At 45.5% G+C, this 26,281-nt stretch overlaps 1 protein-coding gene across 3 annotated transcripts in view; it reads right to left on the bottom strand.

Annotated features, from left to right (window-relative positions):
• Positions 1 to 26,281, bottom strand: part of helz (helicase with zinc finger) — a 273,401-nt gene that overhangs the window by 17,365 nt on the left and 229,755 nt on the right. For all 3 annotated transcript variants that reach the window (XM_085963917.1, XM_085963918.1, XM_085963919.1), the window contains exons 27-29: positions 24,655 to 25,153; positions 22,012 to 22,240; positions 19,209 to 19,716 (exon numbers count right to left, since the gene is read on the bottom strand). In XM_085963917.1, coding sequence (XP_085820043.1) covers positions 19,209 to 19,716; positions 22,012 to 22,240; positions 24,655 to 25,153 — 1,236 coding nt within the window. The remainder of the gene's footprint in view (positions 1 to 19,208; positions 19,717 to 22,011; positions 22,241 to 24,654; positions 25,154 to 26,281) is intronic.

Raw genomic sequence — 26,281 nt, 5'->3', positions numbered from 1 at the left:
AAAAACTGACTGTAAAAGCTTCTATAGGTATGTAAAAAGGAAAAGATTATTGAAAGTAAATGTGGGTCCCTTACAGGCTGAGACAGGAGAAATGATAATGGGGACTAAGGAAATGGCAGAGAAATTAAACAAATACTTTGTGTCTGTCTTCATGGAAGGCGACGCAAAAAACTTCTCGGAAATAGTGGAGAATCAAGGGTCTCGCGAGAATGAGGAACTGAAAGAAATTAGTATTAGTAAAAAAATAGTACTGGAGAAATTAATGGGACTGAAAGCCGATAAATTCCCATGACCTGATGGCCGACATCCTAGGGTTTTGAAAGAGGTGGCTATAGAGATAGTGGATGCACTGGCTGTCATTTTCCAAAATTCCAGATTCTAGAACGGTTCCCGCGGATTGAAAGGTAGCAAATGTAATCCACTATTTAAGAAAGGATGGAGAGAGAAAACAGGGAACTACAGACCAGTTAGCTTGACATCAGTAGCAGGGAAAATGCTAGAATCTATTATTAAGGGCATGGCAACAGGGCATTTAGAAAATAATAATAGGATTGGGCAGAGTCAACGTGGATTTAAGAGGTTGTAACTAGCAGAATAGATAAGGGGGAACCAGTGGATGTGGTGTATTTGGATTTTCAGAAGGCATTCAATAAGGTGCCACTACATCAATGATTTGGATGAGGGGACCAAATGCAATATATTCAAGTTTGCTGATGATACAAAGCTGGGTGGGAATGTAAGTTGTGAGGAGAATGCAAGGAAGCTTCAAGGGGATATAGACAGGCTAAGTGAGTGGGCAAAAACATGGCAAATGGAATATAATGTGGAGAAATGTGAAGTTACTCACTTTGGTAGGAAAAATAGAAAAGCAGAGTATTTTTTAAATGGAGAGAGATTGGGAAATGTTGATGTTCGGAGGGACCTGGGTGTCCTTGTACATGAATCACTGAAAGTTAACATGCAGGTACAGCAAGCAATTAGGAAAGCAAATGGTACGTTGGCCTTTATTACAAGAGGATTTGAATACAAGAGTAAAGACAGCTTACTGCAATATATAGGGCCCTGGTGAGATCACACCTGCAGTATTGTGTACAGCAATGTGGTTAACTCTTAACTGCCCTCTGAAATGGCCGAGCAAGCCACTCAGTTGTAACAAACCGCTACGAAACAATAATAAGCAAGAAACCGGACAGACCACCCGGCATTGACCTTGGCACCGGCTACAGACATGGCAACGGCACACCCAGCCCAGTCAACCCTGCAAAGTCCTCCTCACCAACATCTGGGGACTTGTGCCAAAATTGGGCGAGCTGTCCCACAGACTAGTCAAGCAACAGCCTGACATAGTCATACTCACAGAATCATACCTTTCAGCCAATGTCCCAGATTCCTCCATCGCCATCCTTGGGTATGTCCTGTTCCACCGGCAGGACAGACCCACCAGGGGTGGCGGTGGCACAGTGGTATACAGTCGGGAAGGAGTGGCCCTGGGAGTCCTCAACATTTGACTCCGGACCCCATGAAGTCTCATGGTTTCAGGTCAAGCATGGGAAAGGAAACCTCCTGCTGATTACCACCTACCGCCCTCCCTCAGCTGATGAATCAGTACTCCGCCATGTTGAACACCACTTGGAAGAAGCACTGAGAGTAGCAAGGGCACAGAATGTACTCTGGGTGGGGGACTTCAATGTCCATCACCAAGAGTGGCTCGGTAGCACCACTACTGACCGAGCTGGCCGAGTCCTGAAGGACATAACTGCCAGTCCGGGCCTGCGACAGGTGGTGAGAGAACCAACATGAGGGAAAAACCTACTTGACCTCATCCTCACCAATCTACCTGTCGCAGATGCATCTGTCCATGACAGCATTGGTAGCAGTGACCACCACACAGTCATTGTGGAAACGAAGTCCCGTCTTCACACTGAGGACACCCTCACCCTCCATCATGTTGTGTGGCACTACCACCATGTTAAATGGGATAGATTCAGAACAGATCTAGCAGCTCAAAACTGGGCATCCATGAGGCACTGTGGGCCATCAGCAGCAGCAGAATTGTATTCCACCACAATCTGTAACCTCATGGCCCGGCACATCCCTCACTCTACCATTACCATCAAGCCAGGGGACCAACCCTGGTTCAATAAGGAGTGTAGAAGAGCATGCCAGGAGCAGCACCAGGCGTACCTAAAAATGAGGTGCCAACCTGGGAAAGCTGCAACACAGGACATGCATGCTAAAAAGCGGAAGCAGCATGCTATAGACAGGGCTAAGCGATCCCACAATCAACGGATCAGAACAAAGCACTGCAGTCCTGCCACATCTAGTCGTGAATGGTGGTGGACCATTAAACAACTAACGGGAGGAGGAGGCTCCATGAATATCCCCATCCTCAATGATGGTGGAGCCCAGCACGAGTGCAAAAGACAAGGCTGAAGCGTTTGCAACCATCTTCAGCCAGAAGTGCCGAGTGGATGACCCATATCGACCTCCACCTGACGTCCCCACCATCACAGAAGCCAGTCTTCAGCCAATTCGATTCACTCCACGTAATATCAATAAACGACTCAGCGCACAGGATACAGCAAAGGCTATGGGCCCCGACAACATCCCGGCTATCGTGCTGAAGACTTGTGCTCCAGAACTAGCCGCACCTCTAGCCAAGCTGTTCCAGTACAGCTATAACATTAGCATCTATCAGACAATGTGGAAAACTGCCCAGGTATGTCCTGTCCACAAAAAGCAGGACAAATCCAACCCGGCCAATCCTGCCCCATCAGTCTACTCTCAATCATCAGCAAAGTGATGAAAGGTGTCATCAACAGTGCTATCAAGCGGCACTTACTCACCAATAACCTGCTCACTGATGCCCAGTTTGGGTTCCGCCAAGACCACTCGGCTCCTGACCTCATTACAGCCTTGGTCCAAACACGGACAAAGGAGCTGAATTCCAGAGGTGAGGCGAGTGTGACTGCCCTTGACATCAAGGCAGTATTTGACAGAGTCTGGCATCAAGGAGCCCTAGTAAAACTGAAGTCAATGGGAATCGGGGGGAAAACTCTCCACTGGCTGGAGTCATACCTAGCACAAAGGAAGATGGCTGTGGTGATTGAAGGTCAATCATCTCAGCCCCAGGACATCGCTGCAGGAGTTCCTCAGGGCAGTGTCCCAGGCCCAACCATCTTTAGCTGCTTCATCAATGACCTTCCCTCCAACATAAGGTCAGAAATGGGGATGTTCGCTGATGACCACAGTGTTCAGTGCCATTCACAACTCCTCAGATAATGAAGCAGTCCATGCCCGCATGCAACAAGGCCTGGACGACGTTCAGGCTTGGGCTGATAAGTGGCAGGTAACATTCACGCCACAGACATGCCAGGAAATGACTATCTCCAACAAGCGAGTGTCTAACCACCGCCCCATGACATTCAATGGCATTACCATCGCCGAATCCCCTACCATCAACATTCTGAGGGTCACCATTGACCAGAAACTTAACTGGGCCAGCCACATAAATACTGTGGCTACAAGAGCAGGTCAGAAGCTAGGTATTCTGCGGCAAGTGTCTCACCTCCTGACTCCCCAAAGCCTGTCCACCATCTAAAAGGCACAAGTCAGGAGTGTGATGGAATACTCTCCACTTGCCTAGATGAGTACAGCTCCAACAATACTCAAGAAGCTCGACACCGTGCAGGACAAAGCAGCCCGCTTGATTGGCACCCCATCTACCACCTTAAACATTCACTCCCTCCACCACCGGTGTACCGTGGCTGCAGTGTGTACCATCTCACAGAAATCACAGAAACCCCACAGTGCAGATAGAGGCCATTTCGGCCCATCGAGCCTGCACCGACACATATCCCACCCGATCCCCGTAACCCCTACACCAACACATATCCCACCCTATCCCCGTAACCCCACGCATTTAATCCCCCTAACACTAAGGGTCAATTTATCATAGCCAATCAACCTAACCCGCACATCTTTGGACTGTGGGAGGAAACCGGAGCACCCGGAGGAAACCCACGCAAACACGGGGAGAATGTGCAAACTCCACACAGACAGTCACCCGAGGCCGGATTCGAACCCGGGTCTCTGGCGCTGTGAGGCAACTGTGCTAACCACTATGCCACCGTGCTGCACTTCAGCAACTCGCCAAGGCTTCTTCGGTAGCACCTCCCAAACCCGCGATCTCTTCCACCTAGATGGACAAGGGCAGCAGGTGCATGGGCATACCACCACCTCCACGTTCCCTTCCAAGTCACACACCATCCTGACTTAGAAGTATATCGCCGATCCTTCATTGTTGCTGGGTCAAAATCCTGGAACTCCCTACCTAACAGCACTTTGGGAGGACCTTCACCACACGGACTGCAGCGGTTCATGGTGGCTCACCACCACCTTCTCAAGGGCAATTAGAGATGGGCAATAAACGCTGGCCTTGCCAACGACGCCCACATCACATAAATGAATTAAAAAAAGGGTAGATGCAGGAAGGATGTTTCCCCTGGCTGGGGAGTCTAGAACCAGGGGTCACAGTCTCAGAATAAGGGGTCGGCCATTTAGGACTGAGATGAAGAGAAATTTCTTCACGTAGAGGGTGGTGAATCTTTGGAATTCTTTACCCTATAGGGCTGTGGAGGCTCAGCCATTGAGTATATTCAAGACAGAGATCGATAGATTTTTGAATATTAAGGGATATGGGGATAGTGCAGGAAAGTGGAGATGAGGTAGAAGATCAGCCATGATCTTACTGAATGGCGGAGCAGGCTCGAAGTGGCCAAATGGCCTACTCCTGCTCCTATTTCTTATGCTATGTTCTTATGTAAGTTGTTGTACAGGATGTTTCATATATTTTATTATTCCATCCAAGTTCAGGAAGTCAAAACAACAGGATAATTCAGTTTAAAAAGTTGTAATTAAAGAATGTAAGATTGTGCAACAGATAATTCTTACTTCAGTGATAGGAGCATAGGAATAGGAATATGAGGAAAAGGGGAAGAGCATTCAGTCCCTTGGGACTACTCCGTCATTCAATTAGACCATGGCTGATCTGCACCTCAACTCCATTTACCCACCTTTGCTCCATATCCCTCGATACCCTTACCTAACAAAAATCTCAGTCTTGAAAGGTGCATTTGGCCCTGCAACCACAGCCTTTTGGGAGAGTGTTCCAGATTTCTATTACCCATTGTGTGAAAAAATGCTTCCTGATTGACTCCTGAACTCTAATTTTAAGATTATGTCTCCTTGTTCTCGATTCCCCTACCAGAGGAAATAGTTCCTCCTTATCTAACCTATCAAATCCTTTTAGCATTTTAACCACCTTGATCAGATCACTCCTCAAACTTCTATACTCAATGGAAGACAGGCCAAGTTTATGCAACCTGGCCTCATAATTTAGCCCCATCACTAATAATCTTATTCCTGATACATTAATAGCCTATGAGGCTGCAAAAATTTAATCCATTTAAACATTACTGAATACCCATTCACCCATTTCACCAAATGTTATTCAATACGCTAATTATGAGATCTTAGGAAACAGTGAGTGAGTGAGGTGGAGCACGCAACATTCCTAGCCTTCTGCCACGGCATCCAAGACATTCAGACTCAGCAGTCCCTCAGCTGTTGAGCGCGAAAATAACTGCTGACACCAGAACTACGTCAAACACGATTACAAGGCTGAGGGAACTTGATTAAAGACCACATACTTTATAGCCAGTTACCAGGAACGAGAAACTCTGTGGCCTCGCCCTGTTACACGCAAGTATCGCATCAGTGTCCTAATTTAAATCAAACTTTACCTCACCATCTGTTAAACTACAGCTCAGCTTACATATGGAAGGAGGCTTCAATCCCAAATCATCTACTAAGACACTTGTGGGAAACACAGAAAGCAAAATCAGTCATGTGACGTGATCAAAATATTGCTGCATAACTGCGTAACAGAGATTAGTTTTATTCGGAATTGAAAAGCTTCAGCTGAAAGGGAAAGGACCCTCAGCCTGGAACAAAGCTGGATTGATAAGCAGGTGCACTTTAACTCACCGACTCTGAAGTTTGTTTACAACAATTATTTCATTCAAGGAGTCGAACTCAATCTACCTGGAATGAGCAAACAGTGCTCGTGTTCACTCCATTAAGAGCGTGTATGTATATAAACTATCAAGTCTTCCAGCAACTGAATTAGTCACATCGTGCACCAGCTACATTAACTACATAGTATGCTAGACAGATTTAGATGTGCAGTAAGTTTATGCAAGTGCTGACTATGCTGAACTCTGATTTGACAGCACCCTCGTACTCAAGTGACAGGTCTGATATCGAGCCAATAAAATGAGACAGGTGCAAACAGCAACAGGCCTTTCCTGTTGTCCAGGGCCCAATATTCCTCTCAATGCAAACATACATTTTTGCTTAACCAATTCTCTTCATTCTATGCAGGATTTTATCAACAAAACATTCACACAAATAGATACTTTTTTTTCAAACTGCAACTCTGGCTGAAGGTGAATGCATCTTTATATGAAAGGGGTTTAAGAGTAGAGATGCGAATGTGAATTAACCAGGGCAATTGGGAGGACTCGGATCAGCTGACCTGCTTCCACTGACGAACTGCTCCCCTCAATCTGTGCATGTCTAACTGTCATATCAGTGGAGCAAACATGCCAAACAAGTCATGTTTTTGTTCACAGACCAACAGTGAATTTTAGAAATATGGAAGGAAGTTTCCCTGTTGACTGTAACCTTATGTCAATGCTTTCAAAATAATAATACCAAAGGTTTTTTTTTGTGGATAGCACAATGGCTAGCACACTACTTATTCATCTCTAGGATATGGGCTCAAAGCCAGTCCAGATTAATGGGATAAAAGTCCCTTTTCACTTCCAGCCGCATGCTTTCTACATGAAATGAGCTTGGTGCAGTCTCAGCCCAGCTCTTGCTGGAAGCAGCCAGGAAGCACAGAACTGCCCATCAGTTGGCAATGCCACAGGGTGGCCGGTGTGAGGAATAGCAAAATTGACAGAGTCAAGGCAAAGTCAAGGGTTTGCTCTTTGATGGGCGCGGAGCAGAGGCACATTGTTGGGGCAGAGAGGAGAGAGCATTCATCTGCATCCAGCACTGCTACACCTCACCTGGGCCGCTGACATGAGGTGCCCAAAGTAGACTGATGTCCCACTCCTTAATGAAAGACATTTTCAAGAAAGAGTGTTAAAAATGCCATAATTAATTGTATTGATCTTTCTCTGCCCTGACGGGTAAGCAACTCCAACAGTAATATGGATTCCAGAAGCTTCCATAAGCAAAAGGATCATTTTTCTATTTTGCATTCAACAACAGTATTAAAAACTCTCTCAAGAGGTACAACACATGCCAAGCTGATTGCAAAGCTTCCCTAAACTGCTCTGACAAGCATCTAGCTGGTGTGGCATTTCTATTTCCCATATTGTGTCCTTGCCAAGCAAGGCCACAAAACAAGATGACAGTATTTTTAACTAGTGACAAACTGAAGGTGCATTTTGTACCGGGGACCAGATCAAACATATTTACTATAAAAAATACAACAGCAACTAGACAATGAAGAAAATCACTCTGCTGGTCACTTTTTTGTTTAATAATGATCCTGTGAAGTGCCTCGAGATGTTTTACTACGTTAAAGGCGCTATGTAAATGCCAGTTGTTGTTATATGGGATTCAAACCATGTGGTAAAAAGGGGCACTATATGACAAATGGATATTTAAATAAAACACATTTCGAGTACCATTTGCATGCTCTCCCTGTCTACAAAACCTTAATTCCTGGTGTCAACTTTTCTAAAATTCTTATGTCCACATTTATAATGGGAACTGCTATGTAAACCTGTCACACTGAAATTACATCCTCCTGCCCAAGGTGGCACTGCAGCGTCTCAATTTTGCTCCTTCCAGCTCCTCAGTATGTTCTGTAGAGAAATTCCTATGCTCCAAATAACAAATTCTCTGCCTCCCAAATTTCTGTAACTTTTTCTACTTAACTATAATTGACCCAGAGCGTGGTTAGAATGTGGAACGCGCTGCCACATGGAGTGGCTGAGGCAAATAGTGTAGATGCATTTAAGGGGGAGCTAGATAAATACATGAGGGAGAAAGGAATAGAAGGAAATGCAGGTAGGGTTAGATGAAGAGGGGTGGAAGGAGGCGCGTGTGGACCAGGTTGGGCCGAATGGCCCCTTTCTGTGCTGTAAATTCTGTGTAATCATATCAAAGTATTGCACAAAATAATGTAAAAATGTACAACTTTAAAATGGCAACTGAATTATGTCTGCGTGTCCTGATCCAGTTTTCCCCGACCCTCTAAACCCAGCTCAAAACACTTGGTCTCAATTCCCATGTGCAATGCACTGGGAAGTCAAATAGCTCATTAAACTTAGTGTCAAAGCACCTGATGTGCTTTAATGAGATTACTTTAAGGTTAAGCAGCTCAGTATAGGTTATAAAAAATTATTTAAGCCCAGGAAACAGAATCAAGTGACCATAGATATTGATGGCAGTGGGAAAAGAAGAAAAGTGGCACCTTAAGATTTGGTCCGCACTGTACAACTGATATAGTGCACGAAGGGAATTAGGGGTTACGGGGAGCGGGCAGGGAAGTGGACGTGAGTCTAGGTTCGGATCAGCCATGATCCTACTGAATGGTGGAGCAGGCCCGAGGGGCCATATGGCCTACTCCTGCTCCTACTTCTTATATTATGTACAATAAAATCATATAACTGAGCCTTAACACTCGACAGCTGCATACTGCTTGCAGAGACGATGCTGCTCAGTCACATGAGATTATTGCTCCGTGTTTTCTTTGCACATGCCTGAGTGCGAAATACACGCAGTTCTCACAGCTCGCACTTGTGTAACGGGGACAAGCCTTTCCAACATTCTCCCAGTAAGGAAGAAGCTGCCACAGATATTTTCTACTTGGCGGTCTGATAGCCGTAGGACGGGTAGTTCAAAATGAATCTGCAATAACATGACTTACAATCGTGCACTTAGTACTGAGCCCATTTAAACCTATCTGCCGGATTTAAAACAACACAGGGAAGATTTTCAACCAGCCCAGGTGTAAAACTGGTGTTGCAATTTAATATACTGTATTCGCTGCTCACGATGCGGTCTCCTCTACATTGGGGAGACCAAACGCAGATTGGGCGACCGCTTTGCAGAACACCTCCATTCAGTCCGTACGGGTGACCCTGAGCTTCCGGTCGCCTGTCACTTTAACTCACCGCTATTATAAAAGATGTAATAGCAGAGCACTTGGAAAGCAGTGACAGGATCGGACAAAGTCAACATGGATTTACAAAAGGTAAATCATGCTTGACTAATCCACTGGAATTTTTTGAGGATGTAACTGGTAAAATAGATAAGGGAGAACCAGTGGATGTGGTGTATTTGGACTTTCAGAAGGCTTGCGATAAGGTCCCACACATGAGATTAGCGTGCAAAATTAAGGCACATGGGATTGGGGGCAAGGTATTGACTTGGATAGAGAACTGGTTGGCGGATAGAAAGCAAAGAGTTGGAATAAACGGGTCGTTTTCCGAGTGGCAGGCAGTGACTAGTGGGGTACTGCAAGGATCGGTCCGAGGACCCCAGCTGTTCACAATATATATTAATGATCTGGACGAGGGAATTGGATGTAATATCTCCAAATTTGCAGACGACACAAAGCTGGGCGGGAGGGTAAGCTGCGAGGAGGATGTCGTGAAACTCCAGTACGATTTGGACAGGTTGGGTGATTGGGCAGAAACATGGCAAATTCACTATAGTGTGGATAAATGTGAGGTTATCCACTTTGGTGGCAAAAACAGGAAGACAGATTATTATTTGAATGGCAATAGATTGGGAGAAGGGGAAGTGCAGAGAGACCTGGGTGTCCTTGTGCACCAGTCGCTGAAGGTAAGCATGCAGGTGCAGCAGGCGGTTAAGAAGGCAAATGGTATGTTGGCCTTCGTAGCAAGAGGGTTCGAGTACAGGAACAAGGATGTCTTGCTGCAGTTGTACAGGGCCTTGGTGAGACCGCACCTTGAATATTGTGTGCAGTTTTGGTCACCTTACCTGAGGAAGGACGTTCTTGCCATGGAGGGAGTGCAGCGAAGATTCACCAGGCTGATACCTGGGATGGCAGGAATGACGTACGAGGAGAGATTGTGTCGATTGGGCTTATACTCACTGGAGTTTAGAAGATTGAGAGGGGATCTCATCGAAACCTATAAAATTCTGTCAGGTCTGGACAGACTAGATGCAGGAAGGATGTTTCTGATGGCCGGGGAGTCCAGAACCAGGGGTCATAGTCTAAGGATAAGGGGTAAGCCATTTAGGACTGAAATGAGGAGGAATTTCTTCACCCAGAGAGTGGTGAACCTGTGGAATTCTCTGCCACAGAGGGCGGTGGAGGCCAGTTCATTAAATATATTCAAGAAAGAGTTGGATATGTTTCTTGAGGCTGAAGGGATCAAGGGATATGGGGAAAAGGCAGGGACAGGGTACTGAATTTGGATAATCAGCCATGATCACATTGAATGGCGGAGCAGGCTCGAAGGGCCGAATGGCCTACTCCTGCTCCTATCTTCTATGTTTCTATGTTTCACTCCCACTCTGATCTCTCTGTCCTCGGGCTATTGCATTGTTCCAATGAAGCTCAACGTAAGCTCGAGGAACAGCACCTCATCTTTCAATTGGGCACTTTGCAGCCTGCCGGACTCAACATTGAGTTCAACAATTTCAGATAATTATCCCTGCCCCCATTTTTCATGCAGTATGATTTTTGCCATTCCCATTTGCAACATTTTATCTTTCCCGCCTCTTACAAAAGTACAAGATGTTCTTTCTATTTCTTCCTCCCCTCCTAACCGCCCCCCCCCACCCACCCACCCACCCTGTCTCGGCACCTGCTTAATCTGTTACATCTCCAGCTTTTTCCAGTTCTGATGAAGGGTCCCAGACCTGAAACGTCAACTCTGCTTCTCTCTCCGCGGATGCTGCCTGGCCTGCTGAGTATTTCCAGCATTTTCTGTTGTTATTTCAGATTTCCAGCATCCGCAGTATTTTGCAATTATATTATTGCGGATCCTTTGCCTGTTATAGAAAGTAAACGGAATGGGAATTGAAATGAGGCGGATTCTACAATGGAGTGGCTGATCCATGATGCCAGTTTCACAGCCAAATGGCAAGTTGAAAATCTATTGCCATATTTCCTGCTCCCTTTCCTCCCCTGAAAGTGTAGCCTTTTCTTTGGGATAGAGCCTTCAGGAGTTGGGAGCCTCTAGTACCAAGTGGCCATTTTTGACAGTGAGTGTCAACAGCCTCGTTGACCATAGAGCCAAGCCAGGCTCCTCCGACACCCACATATTTACAGCAGGGTAACAATGGAGAACAATCAGGAGCAGGAATTATAACTTGATTTGTTACCCGCCATCCGCCCCCAGGCCCAGCAGTGCTGATGCCATTTCTGCGGGCTTGGCTGAGATCCATTAACTCGCCTGGTCTGTTTGCCTCAGTTCCAACTCTGGGTATTGGGTTTGGAGGAGGTTTAATGACTTGCCTCAAACATATGTTTTTCCTAAATTCCAATTCAATCCAATCAATCGCCATTCATTTTGATCCAGTATCAATTGCCAATCACTATTTTCAGTTCCGTACAAGAAACAGCAATGCAGTGTCACTTCAGTTCAATAACACTATTCAGGGGCACAACAATTTACATTGGGGCCACTTTTCAAATTTCCAAACCATTCGTGCTAATTATTGCTCAGGGATATTTTTTTTTTGTTTTTTTTTGAGACCTACAAAGCTGATGAAGAAACGATCTGCAAATGAAAAGCACTGTCCTATGGATCACAAGATTAAAACACAGCTACCTCAGAAAATCCTTCGCTGTTCTGAGGCAGTTTGTTTTCCCGTACAATATGTTGGTGTGCAAATCCGCCTATTCGACTCGCTTGCAACTCAGTCAGTCCCTGTCACGTGCTTGCAAATGGACAAAATCACCATTACTTATACTGCACTGGAATTGCTCTTCACACTGAGGGTGCCTTTGCGACTCCAGCCAGTTCTTCAGAACGAAGCAGCACTGGCTCAACTTCTCGTACACACGACAATGATGGGAGAAAGCACTTTATAGAAGGGAAGGTTCATTATAACATTTATGTGGATCATCGCAGAATGCACGATAAAAGGAAGCATAGAAACAGAACACGCTTTTAGTCAAGTTGCTGGCAACACTATTCATGGGGCATATCTTGTGGCCAAGAACAAGTGCTCGACAGTCGGGCACTGACAACCATTTCTTTGCCCTGGCTAACCACTCTCGTAAGTGTCAAGTCTCTTACTACTACTACCTTGGAGTCTCCTCTGTCTCTTTCACTTCCAGTTATGCCAAAGCATCAGCACAAGTGAGCTCAGGATTGTGAAGGGAAGTCTAGTCCAGGTGCTGGTTGCTATTTCCTTCGACTGAAGGTGATCAACAGCTGGAACAAGTTGCCAGGAAGGGTGGTTGATGCCAGGACGCTGGGCTCTTAAGAGGCAGCTAAATGTTGTACTGGGGAAGACAATAGGGTGGGTATTCTGGAAGGATGAGATCAAATGGGCTGAGGGCCTTCTTCGTTTAAATTTATTGTGTGACCTGGTGATTTTAAAAACACAAAAACCATCGTTGCAATCACAGATGAGTTTTATTTAATTAAAACTTATTTTTTGATTGAAGAGGAGGCACTGAAAATGTAATGGGTAAAGCAGAAACTAACGGAAGTTAAAATTCCTTTGAAAAGTATGACTGGCTGAGTGCTGGACCCGATACACAGGAAGTGCTCAGCATGCCAGTAATCCATTTACAAGGTGCTGACCACCAATGTCTGAAGACAGACAACCAAAAATATAACTAATGATGACACTGGGCTTTGGGTATTTTTTAACAACTAGTTTTACCCTCTTTCTTTCTTTAGTGCCAGCTTGGCTCAGAGTCAAAGTCGTGTGTTCAAACCCCAAATATGATTTGAGCACACAACCTGTATGGAGGGAGTGCTGCACTTTCAAATGAGGCCTTAGCCGAGGATGTGAAAGACGCTATATTACAAGAGCGTTACAAATGAGGGAGGCCATTTGGCCCATCTTAATTCATTCATCCAGAAAGATCCCAACATCCCCCCAGTTTCAGAAGCCAAATGTTTCTTAATTCCAGGGTTTTCTCCTCCACCACTCTTTTTAGAAGTCTATTTCACACGTTGTGTAATAAAAATTTCCTGATAACAATCCTAAATTTACCTTTTACTTGTGCCCTTGTCCTAATCTTGCAATTTAATTGAAAGCAGTATTTCAGATTTATCTCGATTCCCATGACTATCTTCTATACCTCGATAAGATCACCTCTCAGATGACCCCTTCCCAGGTTGAAAACCCCACGATTTATCAGTCTTTCCTTATGAGTCAGACCTTGGGCACTAGGGATCTGTCTCCTGGCCCATTTCTGCACAGACTCTGGAGCTTGAATGTCTCTCCAAGGTACAGGCTGAGCAGAGCAGTAAACAATTTGGTCACTCCTTTCTCTATTCCACCATTTTGGCGATGTAGTTCAACAATCCACTGGCCTCGATTGCTGTTCTGCACTGGTTGGACATGCTGTGTGTCAAGTACAAGATTCCTCGGTCTCTTTCAGCTTCATCCGTATTTATTTCAACACCATTCATCAGATACACATGTTGCTTATTCTTTCTTCCTACTTTATTCTTGTCTGGAACGTTGCCCCTAAGGTTCGCGGCCGCGCACCAATCACGAGGTCCCGGGCAGGCCGCTCACCAGCTGCTGCCGCTCTGGTGAGCGGCCTGCCCGGAACATTGCCTGCCTGCAGTAATTGTCTTTCTGCCATCGCTCTGCCCACTTCAATATTTTATCCATCTCATTCTGTGATTTCTGAGCTGCCGTCTTCAATTCTACTACCCCGCCAAGTTTGGTATCAACTGCAAATCAGGCCACTTTACATTGAGTTTCTGAATCCAAGTTATTGAAGCAAATTAGAAATAGTTGTGAGCCCAACGGTACTCCGCTCAGTACCTCCTTCCCCACCCGATATAACTTCTCTAACGAGTACTTGTTTTCTACCCGTGAGTCTATTTCTTATCCATTCCCAGTGTTTACACTGCAACCCCACAGGTTTGAGTTTTGCATTGACCTTTTTCAAAAGCTTTTTGGAAGTCCAGTTACACCATGTCATAGGGTTTGCCAGAGTCCATATCGATTGGCACTTTCTCAAAGTTGAGGAGGCTGGTCAGACTTCTGAATTCAAGCTGACTTCAGTTCACTAGGTCATCATTGTATAGCTAATCCTCAAGTTTACTCCTGATAAATCGATTTCGTTACTTGACTCAGTAGGGAAGCAAGACCAATGGATCTGTTGCTGCCCGAGTCCGTTTGGTCACCCTGCAAGTTCGTTCTTTTTTTTCCATGGCCATCAAAAGAATCTCTTGCCCTTTAACAGCAGATTGCTTCTTGTTCTCCAATTGTTAGACTTGTTTCATCGTTAAACAGTAAAGGAAAGAATATTCAGAATTTAAGTGTACACTCCTTGGGAGTACATGAAAGTAAGGATTAAAAAGCAATTGCATTGATGGTAAAAACAGCATGAATAAGAATAAGATGGATTTCTGCAGTGCAATTCCCTGCATCTGAATTTTTCTTCCCACAGAACCAGCCTTTGCAACAAAATCCAAGCACACCAAAAATCAATGAATACTCCAAGACAGATACACCAAGTCCAACCGTTACCTCAACAGATGCATTATAAATTCTTAGCTTTCAATCCAAAGTTGAAATCAGGGCACCATTCTTGAATAATTGATCGGCTTTTGTGCAAATCACTGAGCTCCACAATGAAACATCAGCGCTGGCACAACTCATCTAAAAATGAAAGCCGAAGTACAACTGTTGGATCATTGTATTACAGTTCTCAATGCTGCCGGATCCCTCAATGTGCCAGCCACCTGCTGACTGGGTTTCTGCCAGAGTGCACACAGAAATGAAAGTGTTTCAATCAGGAAAGGTATTTTTGGCAGCAGTATTGACCATGCACTGTTAGCACTGCAATGGGCGATTCAGATTAAAAAATGACGGGATTAGAACACTCCACCTGCAAATCCCACAGAATTCTCCAACAAAGTAAGGGTGACACTACTCTTTTACTTGTGAAGAATTGTGAGGCAAGCAGAGGCTGTCTGCAATTATGTCTCTTTATTGTCACTCTCTCAGACACAGTTTTTGTGACTCCCAAATCAAAAAGAGACAGGAGTACTCTACTGGGAAGAGCCCGGCGACTCACGGGGTAATCCCAGTGTCAGCCAGACTGTTGGGGGAAGGGGGGGAAGGAAGAATGAGGATAGAGTGGAGTAGAAGCTCTTGCCCACATGGAAATCTAAGATTTGTAGGGTGGTGCGACCCGCATAAGTGGCCAATTCTAAAACTGACAGAGGCTAGCGATTAAATCACCTGCATCCCCTCTTCATTACTGGGGTTGAGGTGAAGAGAGGTCCTCTGCTGATTGCTGGTAAAAGCTCTGCCAGTGTGGAACTGAGCTATAAGACAAGGATTGTCCTGCAGTTGAACCACAGTCCATGTTCCCAGCGCCCCGGGTTAAGAGGGAAGGAAAAAAGAAACACTGCTAAGGTTCCTGATCACTTCCCAGTGACTACTGCTAAAAACTGCATGTGTGTGACTGTCAGGTGAGGGCTCAGGCTTGGCTTGGCTAGGATACCGCCATGGCCGATTAGCTTTCTAACATTCACCATCTAGACTCAAATATGAAGAATGACTACCTGGAATAAAACCATAGGAGGGTCAACACTCAAGGAACTATATTTCAGTAAGGTTCAGTCCTTTATAGAGAGAAGAAAACTAAAAGGGTGGGGAAAAAAAAAATCAAATTAGACTAGAGGTGGATCATGCTGAGAAATGTCTATGTGGCCCTGGTTTACATTCACAAGCTCTTGGGAATGTTTTTTAAAATCTAGAAAGACGACAGAACTTGCATTTCTTTAGTGCCTTTCCCGTCCTCAGGATGTTCCAAGGTGCTTTACAGCCAATGAAGTACTCTTTCCAAGTGTAGTCACTGTTGTAATGTAGGAAGCGCAGCAGCCAATTTGTGCACAGCAAGCTCCCACAAACAACAATGTGAAAATGATCAGATAATCCCATTTGTTTTTAGTGATGTTGGTTGGCTCAGGGAAAAATATTGATCAAGATATTGGGAATAACTCCCCTGCTCCTCTTCGAAATAGTGCCATGGGATCTTTTACGTCCACCCGAAAGAGCAGACGGGGCCTCAGTTTAACGTCTCATCCGAAAGACAGTGCAGCACTCCCTCAGTACTGCACTGCAGTGTCAGCCTAGATTTTGTGCCTAAGTGTCTAAAGAGGGACTCAAACCCACAACCTTCTGACTCAGAGACTTCAGTTGGCTCCACAGAAATTCCACTGTGACACATAGGCAGCTCCTAACCCCACCAAGGCTGCAGTAAAATATCAGGGATTGAAATTCACTCTTTCTTCCAGCTCAACGAGACTAAAAGTTACTGTCTCTGAAGAATAAACCATTACTTTGCATAATCTACATGGGCAGTTTATTAGCCAAAGTGACTGGAAAAAACAGAAATGCTGGAAACATCAAGGTCAGGCAGCATCTGTGGAGAGAGTAACAGAATTAGTGTGTCAGGTTAAGGACCTTTCATCAGAGCCTGCTGAGTGTTTCCAGCATTTTCTGTTTTTAAACTCAGATTTCCACTGTATTTTGCTTTTGTTTAAGTGACTGGGAAACTCAAGTGTTACTTCAACTATCCACAGACATTTCGGACTCACTAAAGTAAATAAATAAAGAACAGACAAATGAATGATTCTGATGTAATGCTTGCAGTAAAGCAGCTTTGTTCTTCTCAGGATGCACGTGGTAAAGAGCATCTAACACTTTGCGCTGCTGTGCAATGTCAACATTCTGCAGGTTAAACAAAGTGACGACGGATCATATCCACACCGGTCTCGCATGATCTCTCCCCCCAAATACTGCGCTCGACATTTCTTTAAATTGTTTGCTCAAAGGGCTTCGGTAAATTCAGACAGCCGAAGTGGGACAACAAACGTCACACAGGCTGACCAAGATGGCAGTGTGCAACTCCCCACCCCCTCCTCAGGACTTTGTCCAACCTGCACGGCCTGAAGAAACTGACAACTCTGCAGTACACTCACTAGTTTTTATGTTTGCACTCATTAAAGGGAGTTTTCATATGCAAAAGAACATATTTAAAGGATCAAAATAGCCCTATTATTACAAATTAGCTGATCTGAATGATATTGCAGGGTCAATACACATTGGTTTCAATGGTTGAAATATTGACCTCCCAGTTTAAGTCACTAAACCTCTAACTTACTCCATTCAAGTACCAAAAGATTTATTAAAAGGAGAAGGAAAAGGGGTGGAGAGAAAAACTAAATTCTGTAAAAAGTACTCCATCATCTCACTTTGCCCACTAGCCACATACAGCTAATTTGGAATCCAAATGTGGATAATTGCATTTCTGATTACAGGAAACTCTCGATTTACCGGCACCTAAATAACCGGACATCTGTTAATCGGCAAAATTCAGGAGTAGGTTCAGGTAAGTTTTACTTCATATTAGTGGCCGTTCCTGGATCTGTGGCCGTGTAACCGGGGTTCCTGCACCTGTTACTAAGCAACAGGGACGCCTGGATTTGTTGCTGTGTACTGGGCTCTCGTACCTTTTACTATACCTCTCTGTAATCCGGACTTTTTGATAAACCGGCACCACGCCGGTGCCGGATAAAAAAAAGTTTCCTGTAGTAAATAAAATGAATAAATAATAGACACCGACCGTCATTGGGCATTTGCTTGCAATACTCATATTGCATATGAATGTGTACTTTAACCTTCTTGTCTGTTTGTTGGTAAAATGGTAAATGTGCAAGTGTTTTTTGCTAATTGAGAGTGCTTTACTCCCTTGGTTATTGAATGGTGGTAGCTGATTGTTCAGTGAACATGCACACAGGAAGTACATTTACCTGTATTGGGTGCAAGGCGTTTTCTACAAAAATGAGTGCATTTGGCTAAAATGTTGTTTCCATAGCAACACCTGTGTCTAGTCGGCAATTTCTGTTGCACAATGCTGCTTTCAGGAAAGTAAAATGCTACAATGTCTCATCTATTAGGAGAGAGCATTTTTAATGGAGAACCACCAGCTCACGTCTCCACTCTGGCGATGAACGCTGTGGGCAGCCTGTGCGCATCCTGGACTAACTCCAGGGATTTCAAAGGGAACCCGTGCTTCAGGCTGAAGCTGGCCAAGATAGGAAAATTACCACTGCTGCTTTGGCTTTCAGACTACGAAAGAATTAAATATCTTCTAAAATGACATTCTGCTTTGTTTTCTTCTCATGACAGAAAGATGGGAGATACTCTCCCAGCTTTTCCTTTAAGCGTACACGTGCAGGCAATCCAGTTTTCCAATACTCTGACATAACCTCAGTTGGGTACACAGACAAACAAGCTATTGCCATTTAAAAAAAAATATTTGAGAAAATGCTGGCTGTGGAAGATAGAAAAACAGCTGCGACTCAGTTGTATGAAAATGGCAGATCAATGTCAATTGCAGCTGCCACCAATGCAGGGAGGGCATCCTTAATCACGCCACGACATCCTAAACAGAGTCTGAAAGGACAGTCATGAGATGACCAGAATATTTGATTATCCACAGGTATGATCATGAGATGACCAGAATATTTGATTATCCACAGGTATGATTAGAAATGCACATGAAACGCTTGGAAAGGCTCAATTACCACTGAAGGTTGAGCTGCTGTGAATATAAGAGCGAGGTGCCTTATCTTACACAGGCACATAAGCTAGAGATGACAGGAATGTAAAATAGACACAACTCTCAAATACAATTCCTATATTCTAATGATGATCAACATGAGGTTCTATGAGAAGGCGACAATACTTTATAACCGGCTTGTGAAAATCATCACGAGGCAGTACAATTAAACTTTAGAATACTGGAGAAGGATCAGTCACGAGGACATGAATGAATGAATGATGCTCTACTGCAGACTTACAACTGTGGGAAAGGCAAATGCTCGTATCAATGAAGATCAGATTAGATGCCATTGCAAAAGGATCCTTACCTTTTCTATGCTGTGAAGCGAAGAAACAGATACTGTCCGAGAAGAGATTGGGTGAAATGAGTCCTCTCTACTGTTTTGTTGGTGCTGTAGAGACATTATGGGATGTGGCTCTGCTCTGTGAGGCAACTGTGAAACGCCGTATGGCATACCTTGCCCCAGCAGGTGGTTCTGTTGCATGCCGGGAAGCGTCCATGAGCCCTCGGGCTGCAAGTACTTTGAAGAAGGTGGTGGCGTGTGTCCTGAAGGTATTGGGTATGCGGGATTATACATGGGTTGCTGAGGCAGCTGCTGAAAGCCAGAGTTGTTGATGGGTTCAAGGGAAGGATTACTGTCATTCAAATTGGGATACTGGCTGCTGTGATTTGCGTTAGCTGCAGGAAGATGTACAGGGGGATTTCTGGTCTGAATCTGTCTGTATTGCAACAAACGGGACTGCAGGGGCATCTCGTTAAGTTCTTTATTTTCAGTCTGATCTGAAGGCGGCATCTCTCGTAACAAACCTGGGAATCTGAAGGAAAAGAATACAAATTATCACCTTGTTATCTATTTCTTTTACTGTCAATCTTTAACTGCTGCTGGTGAATGTTTTTAAATGATTTTAGTTGTAAAAATGCAACATTAATTGTCAAGTATCAATTTAATTTCTTACAATCTTTGTCCGATATGCACACACATGCAGGTCCGGCAGGGGTCGCGGCACAGTAATCAGCAGTGAAAACCCAGGGGTGCAGAGGTGAATTGTGGCGTGTCTACTGCCACCCTGGTTGAGATCAGCTAACACAGTACAAAACAGGGATCATATCTGGGATCTTCCTCAACTGTCTGGCTCAGCTACTCACCAGAAAACTTGCTGAACCACTGGGAGGGGGGAGAGAGAGAGAGGGGGGGAGGGAGAGAGAGAGAGAGGGGGGGGGAGGGAGAGAGAGAGAGAGGGGGGGGGAGGGAGAGAGAGAGAGAGGAGGGGGGGAGGGAGAGAGAGAGAGGGGAGGGAGGGAGGGAGAGAGGGAGAGAGGGAGAGAGGGAGAGAGAGGGAGAGAGAGAGAGAGAGAGAGAGAGGGAGGGAGTGGGGAGAGAGAGAGAGGGAGGGAGTGGGGAGAGAGAGAGAGGGAGGGAGTGGGAGAGAGAGAGAGGGAGGGAGTGGGGAGAGAGAGGGAGGGAGTGGGGAGGAGAGGGAGGGAGTGGGGAGAGAGAGGGAGGGAGTGGGGAGAGAGAGGGAGGGAGTGGGGAGAGAGAGGGAGGGAGTGGGGAGAGAGAGGGAGGGAGTGGGGAGAGAGAGGGAGGGAGTGGGGAGAGAGAGGGAGGGAGTGGGGAGAGAGAGGGAGGGAGTGGGGAGAGAGAGGGAGGGAGTGGGGAGAGAGAGGGAGGGAGTGGGGAGAGAGAGGGAGGGAGTGGGGAGAGAGAGGGAGGGAGTGGGGAGAGAGAGGGAGGGAGTGGGGAGAGAGAGGGAGGAGTGGGGAGAGAGAGGGAGGGAGTGGGGAGAGAGAGGGAGGGAGTGGGGAGAGAGAGGGAGGGAGTGGGGAGAGAGAGGGAGGGAGTGGGGAGAGAGAGGGAGGGAGTGGGGAGAGAGAGGGAGGGAGTGGGGAGAGAGAGGGAGGGAGTGGGGAGAGAGAGGGAGGGAGTGGGGAGAGAGAGGGAGGGAGTGGGGAGAGAGAGGGAGGGAGTGGGGAGAGAGAGGGAGGGAGTGGGGAGAGAGAGGGAGGGAGTGGGGAGAGAGAGGGAGGGAGTGGGGAGAGAGAGGGAGGGAGTGGGGAGAGAGAGGGAGGGAGTGGGGAGAGAGAGGGAGGGAGTGGGGAGAGAGAGGGAGGGAGTGGGGAGAGAGAGGGAGAGGGAGAGGGAGGGGGAGAGGGAGTGAGGGAGAGGGGACAAGGATTCAAATATTTTGCATACAGAAGGAATGGCAAACTGATCTGCGTTCAATTTAGAGCTCACACACAATTCAAAAAAGTTATTTTCTCTCGTCTCCTGGCTTCCCTGCCTCAGCCAAGCAAGGGACCTGTGCCGGTGCTTTTCTGTAATTAACTCCAACACAGTTCAGAGTAGGCAGTCCTCATTCCCACCCCTTATCGCAAACACAATCAGAATTGTTGAACAACAATTTTATTGCTGAAAAGGCAGACCAGAGCTGTCCGTTTTTCCGAGACATTTCTCTCAGTGTGTTCCACACTTAATGCACAAAAGTCACCATGTAACCAGGAGACACTGCTTTTCTGAGGAGTCACATAAACCTACTAGATCTTAACTTATACTTTCAAAAGAAACCAGGATAAAGCCCAGCAGCAGTCTTGTTGAGTAACCAACTGAAAAAGTCAGCAATAAAAAAGTTTTATGTACAATATATATATATTAAGTTCCTCCCCTGGGAAATGCACCAATGTGGAATATGCCTGACCTCCAGATTGGTGCATTTCCAAGGCCAGGAGCAGGAACTTGATACATCTTTGTCCATCCACAGTTCCCGTTGCTCACTGAAACCAATGCGAAGCTGAGGCGAGATGAACTCGCCCTATGTTTTGGTGCCTAAATTTTGGAAATGCAAAAACAACCTTGGGCTGCAAATCAAGCCACCAGCTATCTTAGGACAAGCTGTTGGTTTTGTGTTTTATTTTAAATTTTAGACATGGCTGTCCTTTCCAGACAAATGCTTCAGTCGAAGGCCATGGTAGGACTCACCCTGGAGATCCTCTCGACAGGCAGCTTCCTCAGCATTAACACTAAAGGAGAAGTTTCTAAACTGGTTCAACAGTTGTCTATACCCCAGCACCAAACCTCTAAATGCTTTGACACGTTGCAGCTAAGACGTTACCTTTGATATGTCGGCCCATTTTCCTCCTCAGGATTATTGCTGTGCTTCCACTGCCCTTTGAGAGCATGTTGTGAATACCTGACTTGTTGCTGGGATGGGTGAGCGAGCTGCTGCAGTTGGTGAGGATATGATGGACTCCCTGTATGGACATAGTCCGGATGCTCATTCCACTGGTGAATTCTTGAATGCTGTCTCATGAGATCTTCAGCTGTGTTGGTATGCAATGAATCTACAAGCAAAACCAAGGATTGAAGCAAACTCAGATCAAACTGACCAGAAGTTATTGAAATCTTTCAAATACTGATTACAAATGAAATAGTCAACTGGATTGGTGACTGAACAATTACTATGCCAAGCAATTCTGTAATACAAACACAGCATTAAACATCCTAAAACTATCGTCTCACAGTTTTTAATTCAACTCCCAACGTCGGGCTCAGAAATTCCTTCCAAACAGATCCCAAATAAATGAAAAACTAGTATTTATACAGCGCTTTATGAAGTCCTCAGGACATCCCAAGGTGCTTCAATGTTAACTCATTACTTTTTGCAGTGCAGTCGCTATTAAGTAAGCAAGTGTAGCAGCAAGGTCAACAAACAAAATGAGATCATCTGTTTTTGGTGGTGTTGGTTGAGGGAGAATTCCTGGCCAGGACACTGGGAGAACTCCCTGCTCGTCTCCGAATAGTTCCATGGGATCTTTTAAGTATGCCAAAGCAAACGGACTTGGTTTTGTGTCTCATCCAAAAAGTGGCACCTCCAGCAATGCAGCACTCCACTGTTCTGGAGTGGTGTTTGAACAATTAAGGTCATTTCGCACGCTTGAATGTTTAAGTTAGCAATTTTTACAGCTCATCTTTAAAAGAGATACCGATGGAGAAAATGCATTTCTTAAGCCGTGGCACCAAACAGTCATCGGCAGACTCTCGTTACACAGAGGCACGTACAGGATGTATACGATTGTGCTGTATTTTTTGAAAGTACTCCCATGCTAGATTTTGGGTACACCAACAATAGATTAATGCAGGACAGATGAACACAGAACCCCTACGCCTGTGCAACGACTGGGTTGGTTTTTCAACAGTTCAAGTTAAAAACATCCACGGTTGCCAGATTAACAGTTCTCTCTGATCCAAAAGTACAAGTGTGATAACCTCCAATTTGAAAGTAAAACTCCAGGTTCCAAACGTCTGTTTGGCACACAGAATACTCCTCCAAAATCTAGTTCCCAGCATGAACTCCTGTGATAATTTTCACATACTAATGCTGTATTTCTTAGTCAAGTATGTGAAAAAGATGAATTGTGACTTTATATTCTGGTCACTGGACCGAGGTCCATTCAGCCCAGGGAGCAGAAACTGTATTGAATAGTCTGTTAAGGCAGGGCTGTGCCTACAACGGAACAGAGGGCAGCCTGCATCTTCAGAGTCGATGTGTACGTTGCCTCTCCAAAGGTACTTGTGGGAATGGCTTAGTTATGCGAATGTCAGCCGTGACTCAGTAGGTAGCATCCTCGCCTCTGAGTCAGAAGGTTGTGGGTTCAAATCCCACTCCAGAGACTTGAGCACAAAAATCTAGGCCAACACGCCAGTGCAGTACTGAGGGAGCGCTGCACTGTCAGAGGTGCCATCTTTCGGATGAGATGTTAAACCGAGGCCCCGTCTGCTCGCTCAGGTGGATGTAAAAGATCCCTTGGCACTATTTCGAAGAGGAGCAGGGGAGTTATCCCCGGTGTCCTGGCAAATACTTACCCCTCAATCAACATAACAAAAACAGATGATCTGCTCATTATCACATTGCTGTTTGTGGGAGCTTGCTGTGCTCAAATTGGCTGCCGTGTTTCCTACATTATAACAGTGACAACATTTCAAAATGTACTTCATTGGCTGTAAAGCACTTTGGGATGCCCGGTGATAGTGAAAGGCGCCATAGAAATGCAAGACTGTCTTTCTTTAAAATCAGTTCTTTCGGTATATGTGGTATAATAAAAATAGTTTGAAAGTGGACACTTTGAATTTAGTGAGTGAAACTACCGATTCCTGCAGAGGAGAGCTGTTGGTGGCCTTTTGTCATATCATCATACTCTGAAATTACAAAGAAGCCCAGGAGTTCTGCTTTACGCTTCCCCCCACCCTCCACTTACAATTAAAAATCAAACCATCTTGCTTCGTAACCTGTATCTCCCTTATGCATTTTATGCAGTAGGTCTGAGATACAGCTATCTGGTGCTGAAAAGCTGCTGTTGCTTTCTCCAAAGCAGTAAGATGGCTGTTTCTCTGTCGGTGGAAGACACTCGCCATGAAATTTATTTTTTGGCTGTTTAGGTCGAATGATACAAATTTGGGAATTGCAAGGAAATTGCGAGCGTTTGGTGCACAAAGCAGAAGCTAGCTGGAGCCTGGAGGTCCTTTAAAGCTTTCTCAATCCTCAACATTCTACACTGGCCAATTCATGAGGGAGCCCAGGCTCAAGCACCCACACCCTAAAATGACTAAAGCCCTCAAGCTGCATCAAATCTCCATGTAAATTTTACCCAGCAGTTTGTGCATTGTATATAGAATTTTTAAGACAAGCTGGATGCCGTTACAAGGTTGAACCTCTTTGCTGGAGATTCACCCATATCCCCCACAAAATGTTGCTTACCTAAAATTTCCCCCATCCCGGGTCCTGAGGTATTGTCTTCGATGAAATTGAATGGGCGCGTATGGGGGGCGTTGAAATGTGGAACTGACCTCAGTGGGTTCAGTCCTTCCAGACCGGAGAGGGGCTGATCCGGACATGCGTTATCGGTGTTTGGGGAATGCTGAGATGGGTGAGAATGGGAAGTAGGAAAATAAGTGTGGTTGGGGGCTGGCGGAAAAGCGGGAGAGAGCTGCGATGGCTGTTGCTGTGGCAATTGGCTGTGTTGCTGTGGCAGTTGATGTTGCTGTACTGGATATGGTTGCCTAGGTACCGGGGGCTGATGAGGGAATTGTCGATTAGAAGGGTGATGGTAAGGTGCAGGTGGTGGATGTGAAGAAGCGAGATGGAAATTTAGCTGCCTTTGACTGAGATTGTCCTTTCGGTGAAATCTAGAAATGGGATAGCCTAAATTGGACTGTGATTCAGGGCTCCTGTTCTGTGCCAGCAACTCAGGGTCCGCCTAATTAGGAACAAAGAACAGCAGTCACAATCCAAGAAAAAAATACACGCATCATCCAGAAATGGAACTACAGGTACACTATCCCTTATCCGAAAGCCTTGGGACCAGCTGAGTTTCGGTTTTCGGATTTCAGAAGGTATTATTATAAGACTGGGAAATTTGTATTTAATATAAATTTTAAAAGTTCAAGCTACCTCTTGCGACTGTTCCGTGTCTCATTCCCCTTCCTGCTTCTCTGGAAAGCCGGATATCGGCTGACTCCTACTAAGCTGGCCCGCAAATCAGGTCGGGGGGGGGGGGGTGGGGGTGGGGGGGAAGAAAAGAATATCGGACGGGCCGCGGTTCAGGTCGGGGGGGGGGGGGGGGGGGTGGGGGTGTTGTCGGGGGGTCGGGAGGGAGAAAAGAATATCGGACGGGCCGCTGCAGCTATCCGACAGGCCACTGTATTGTTGGGTTCACTCTCCCGGTACCTCCTTCACACTGCCCGGCTCGGCCTGCAATCTCCTGCCCAGGAGGGAACTCTGTGACCCTCTGCCCTGCTCAGCGTAAGTCGCGTGCCACTCTGGTCATGTTGTGCGCACGACTTACGCTGAACGAAAAAACTTTCGGTTTTTAGAGGTTTTCGATTTTCGGAAGTTCGGATAAAGGATAGTCTACCTGTACCAACCCACAGAAACAGATCATTAGGGTTAAGCTGCAATAGTTTCATTATAAAAAATGACAACATTGCAACAACCTAAAAATATTTTGGTAACATCAGTGTTTAATATGTAAGTAAATTTAAGTCAGCTTAAAAATCCAGTTTTCAGCGAACAGTGAAACATGGTAAAAAAAAAGAAACATTTTGAACAAAGGCTTCAACATCAACCAGTTTGATGATCACAAACAATGGATCCCTTTCCCATCAGGATAAACAGTCGGATAACAAAGACAATGGGAAATAAAGAGTGAAATATTTCCTGGACTGGTTCTCTCAACTATATGAATGAAACATTTTCTTTTTAATATAAAATATACCCAGTTGCCTTTTGCGACCCCCAAATTAAATACACACCCATCTTGACTGGGACTGTTTGCGCGACTACAATGCCATTCTTCAACCAACTTGGCAGCATGTGGCGGGTGGGA

The sequence above is a fragment of the Somniosus microcephalus genome, chromosome 21 (assembly GCF_052327205.1).
Source record: "Somniosus microcephalus isolate GS21.2 chromosome 21, FLI_Smic_1.0, whole genome shotgun sequence".
Taxonomy (NCBI): domain Eukaryota; kingdom Metazoa; phylum Chordata; class Chondrichthyes; order Squaliformes; family Somniosidae; genus Somniosus; species Somniosus microcephalus.
Note: the sequence above shows the minus strand (reverse complement) of the source record. Positions and strands in the feature narration are given on the sequence as shown.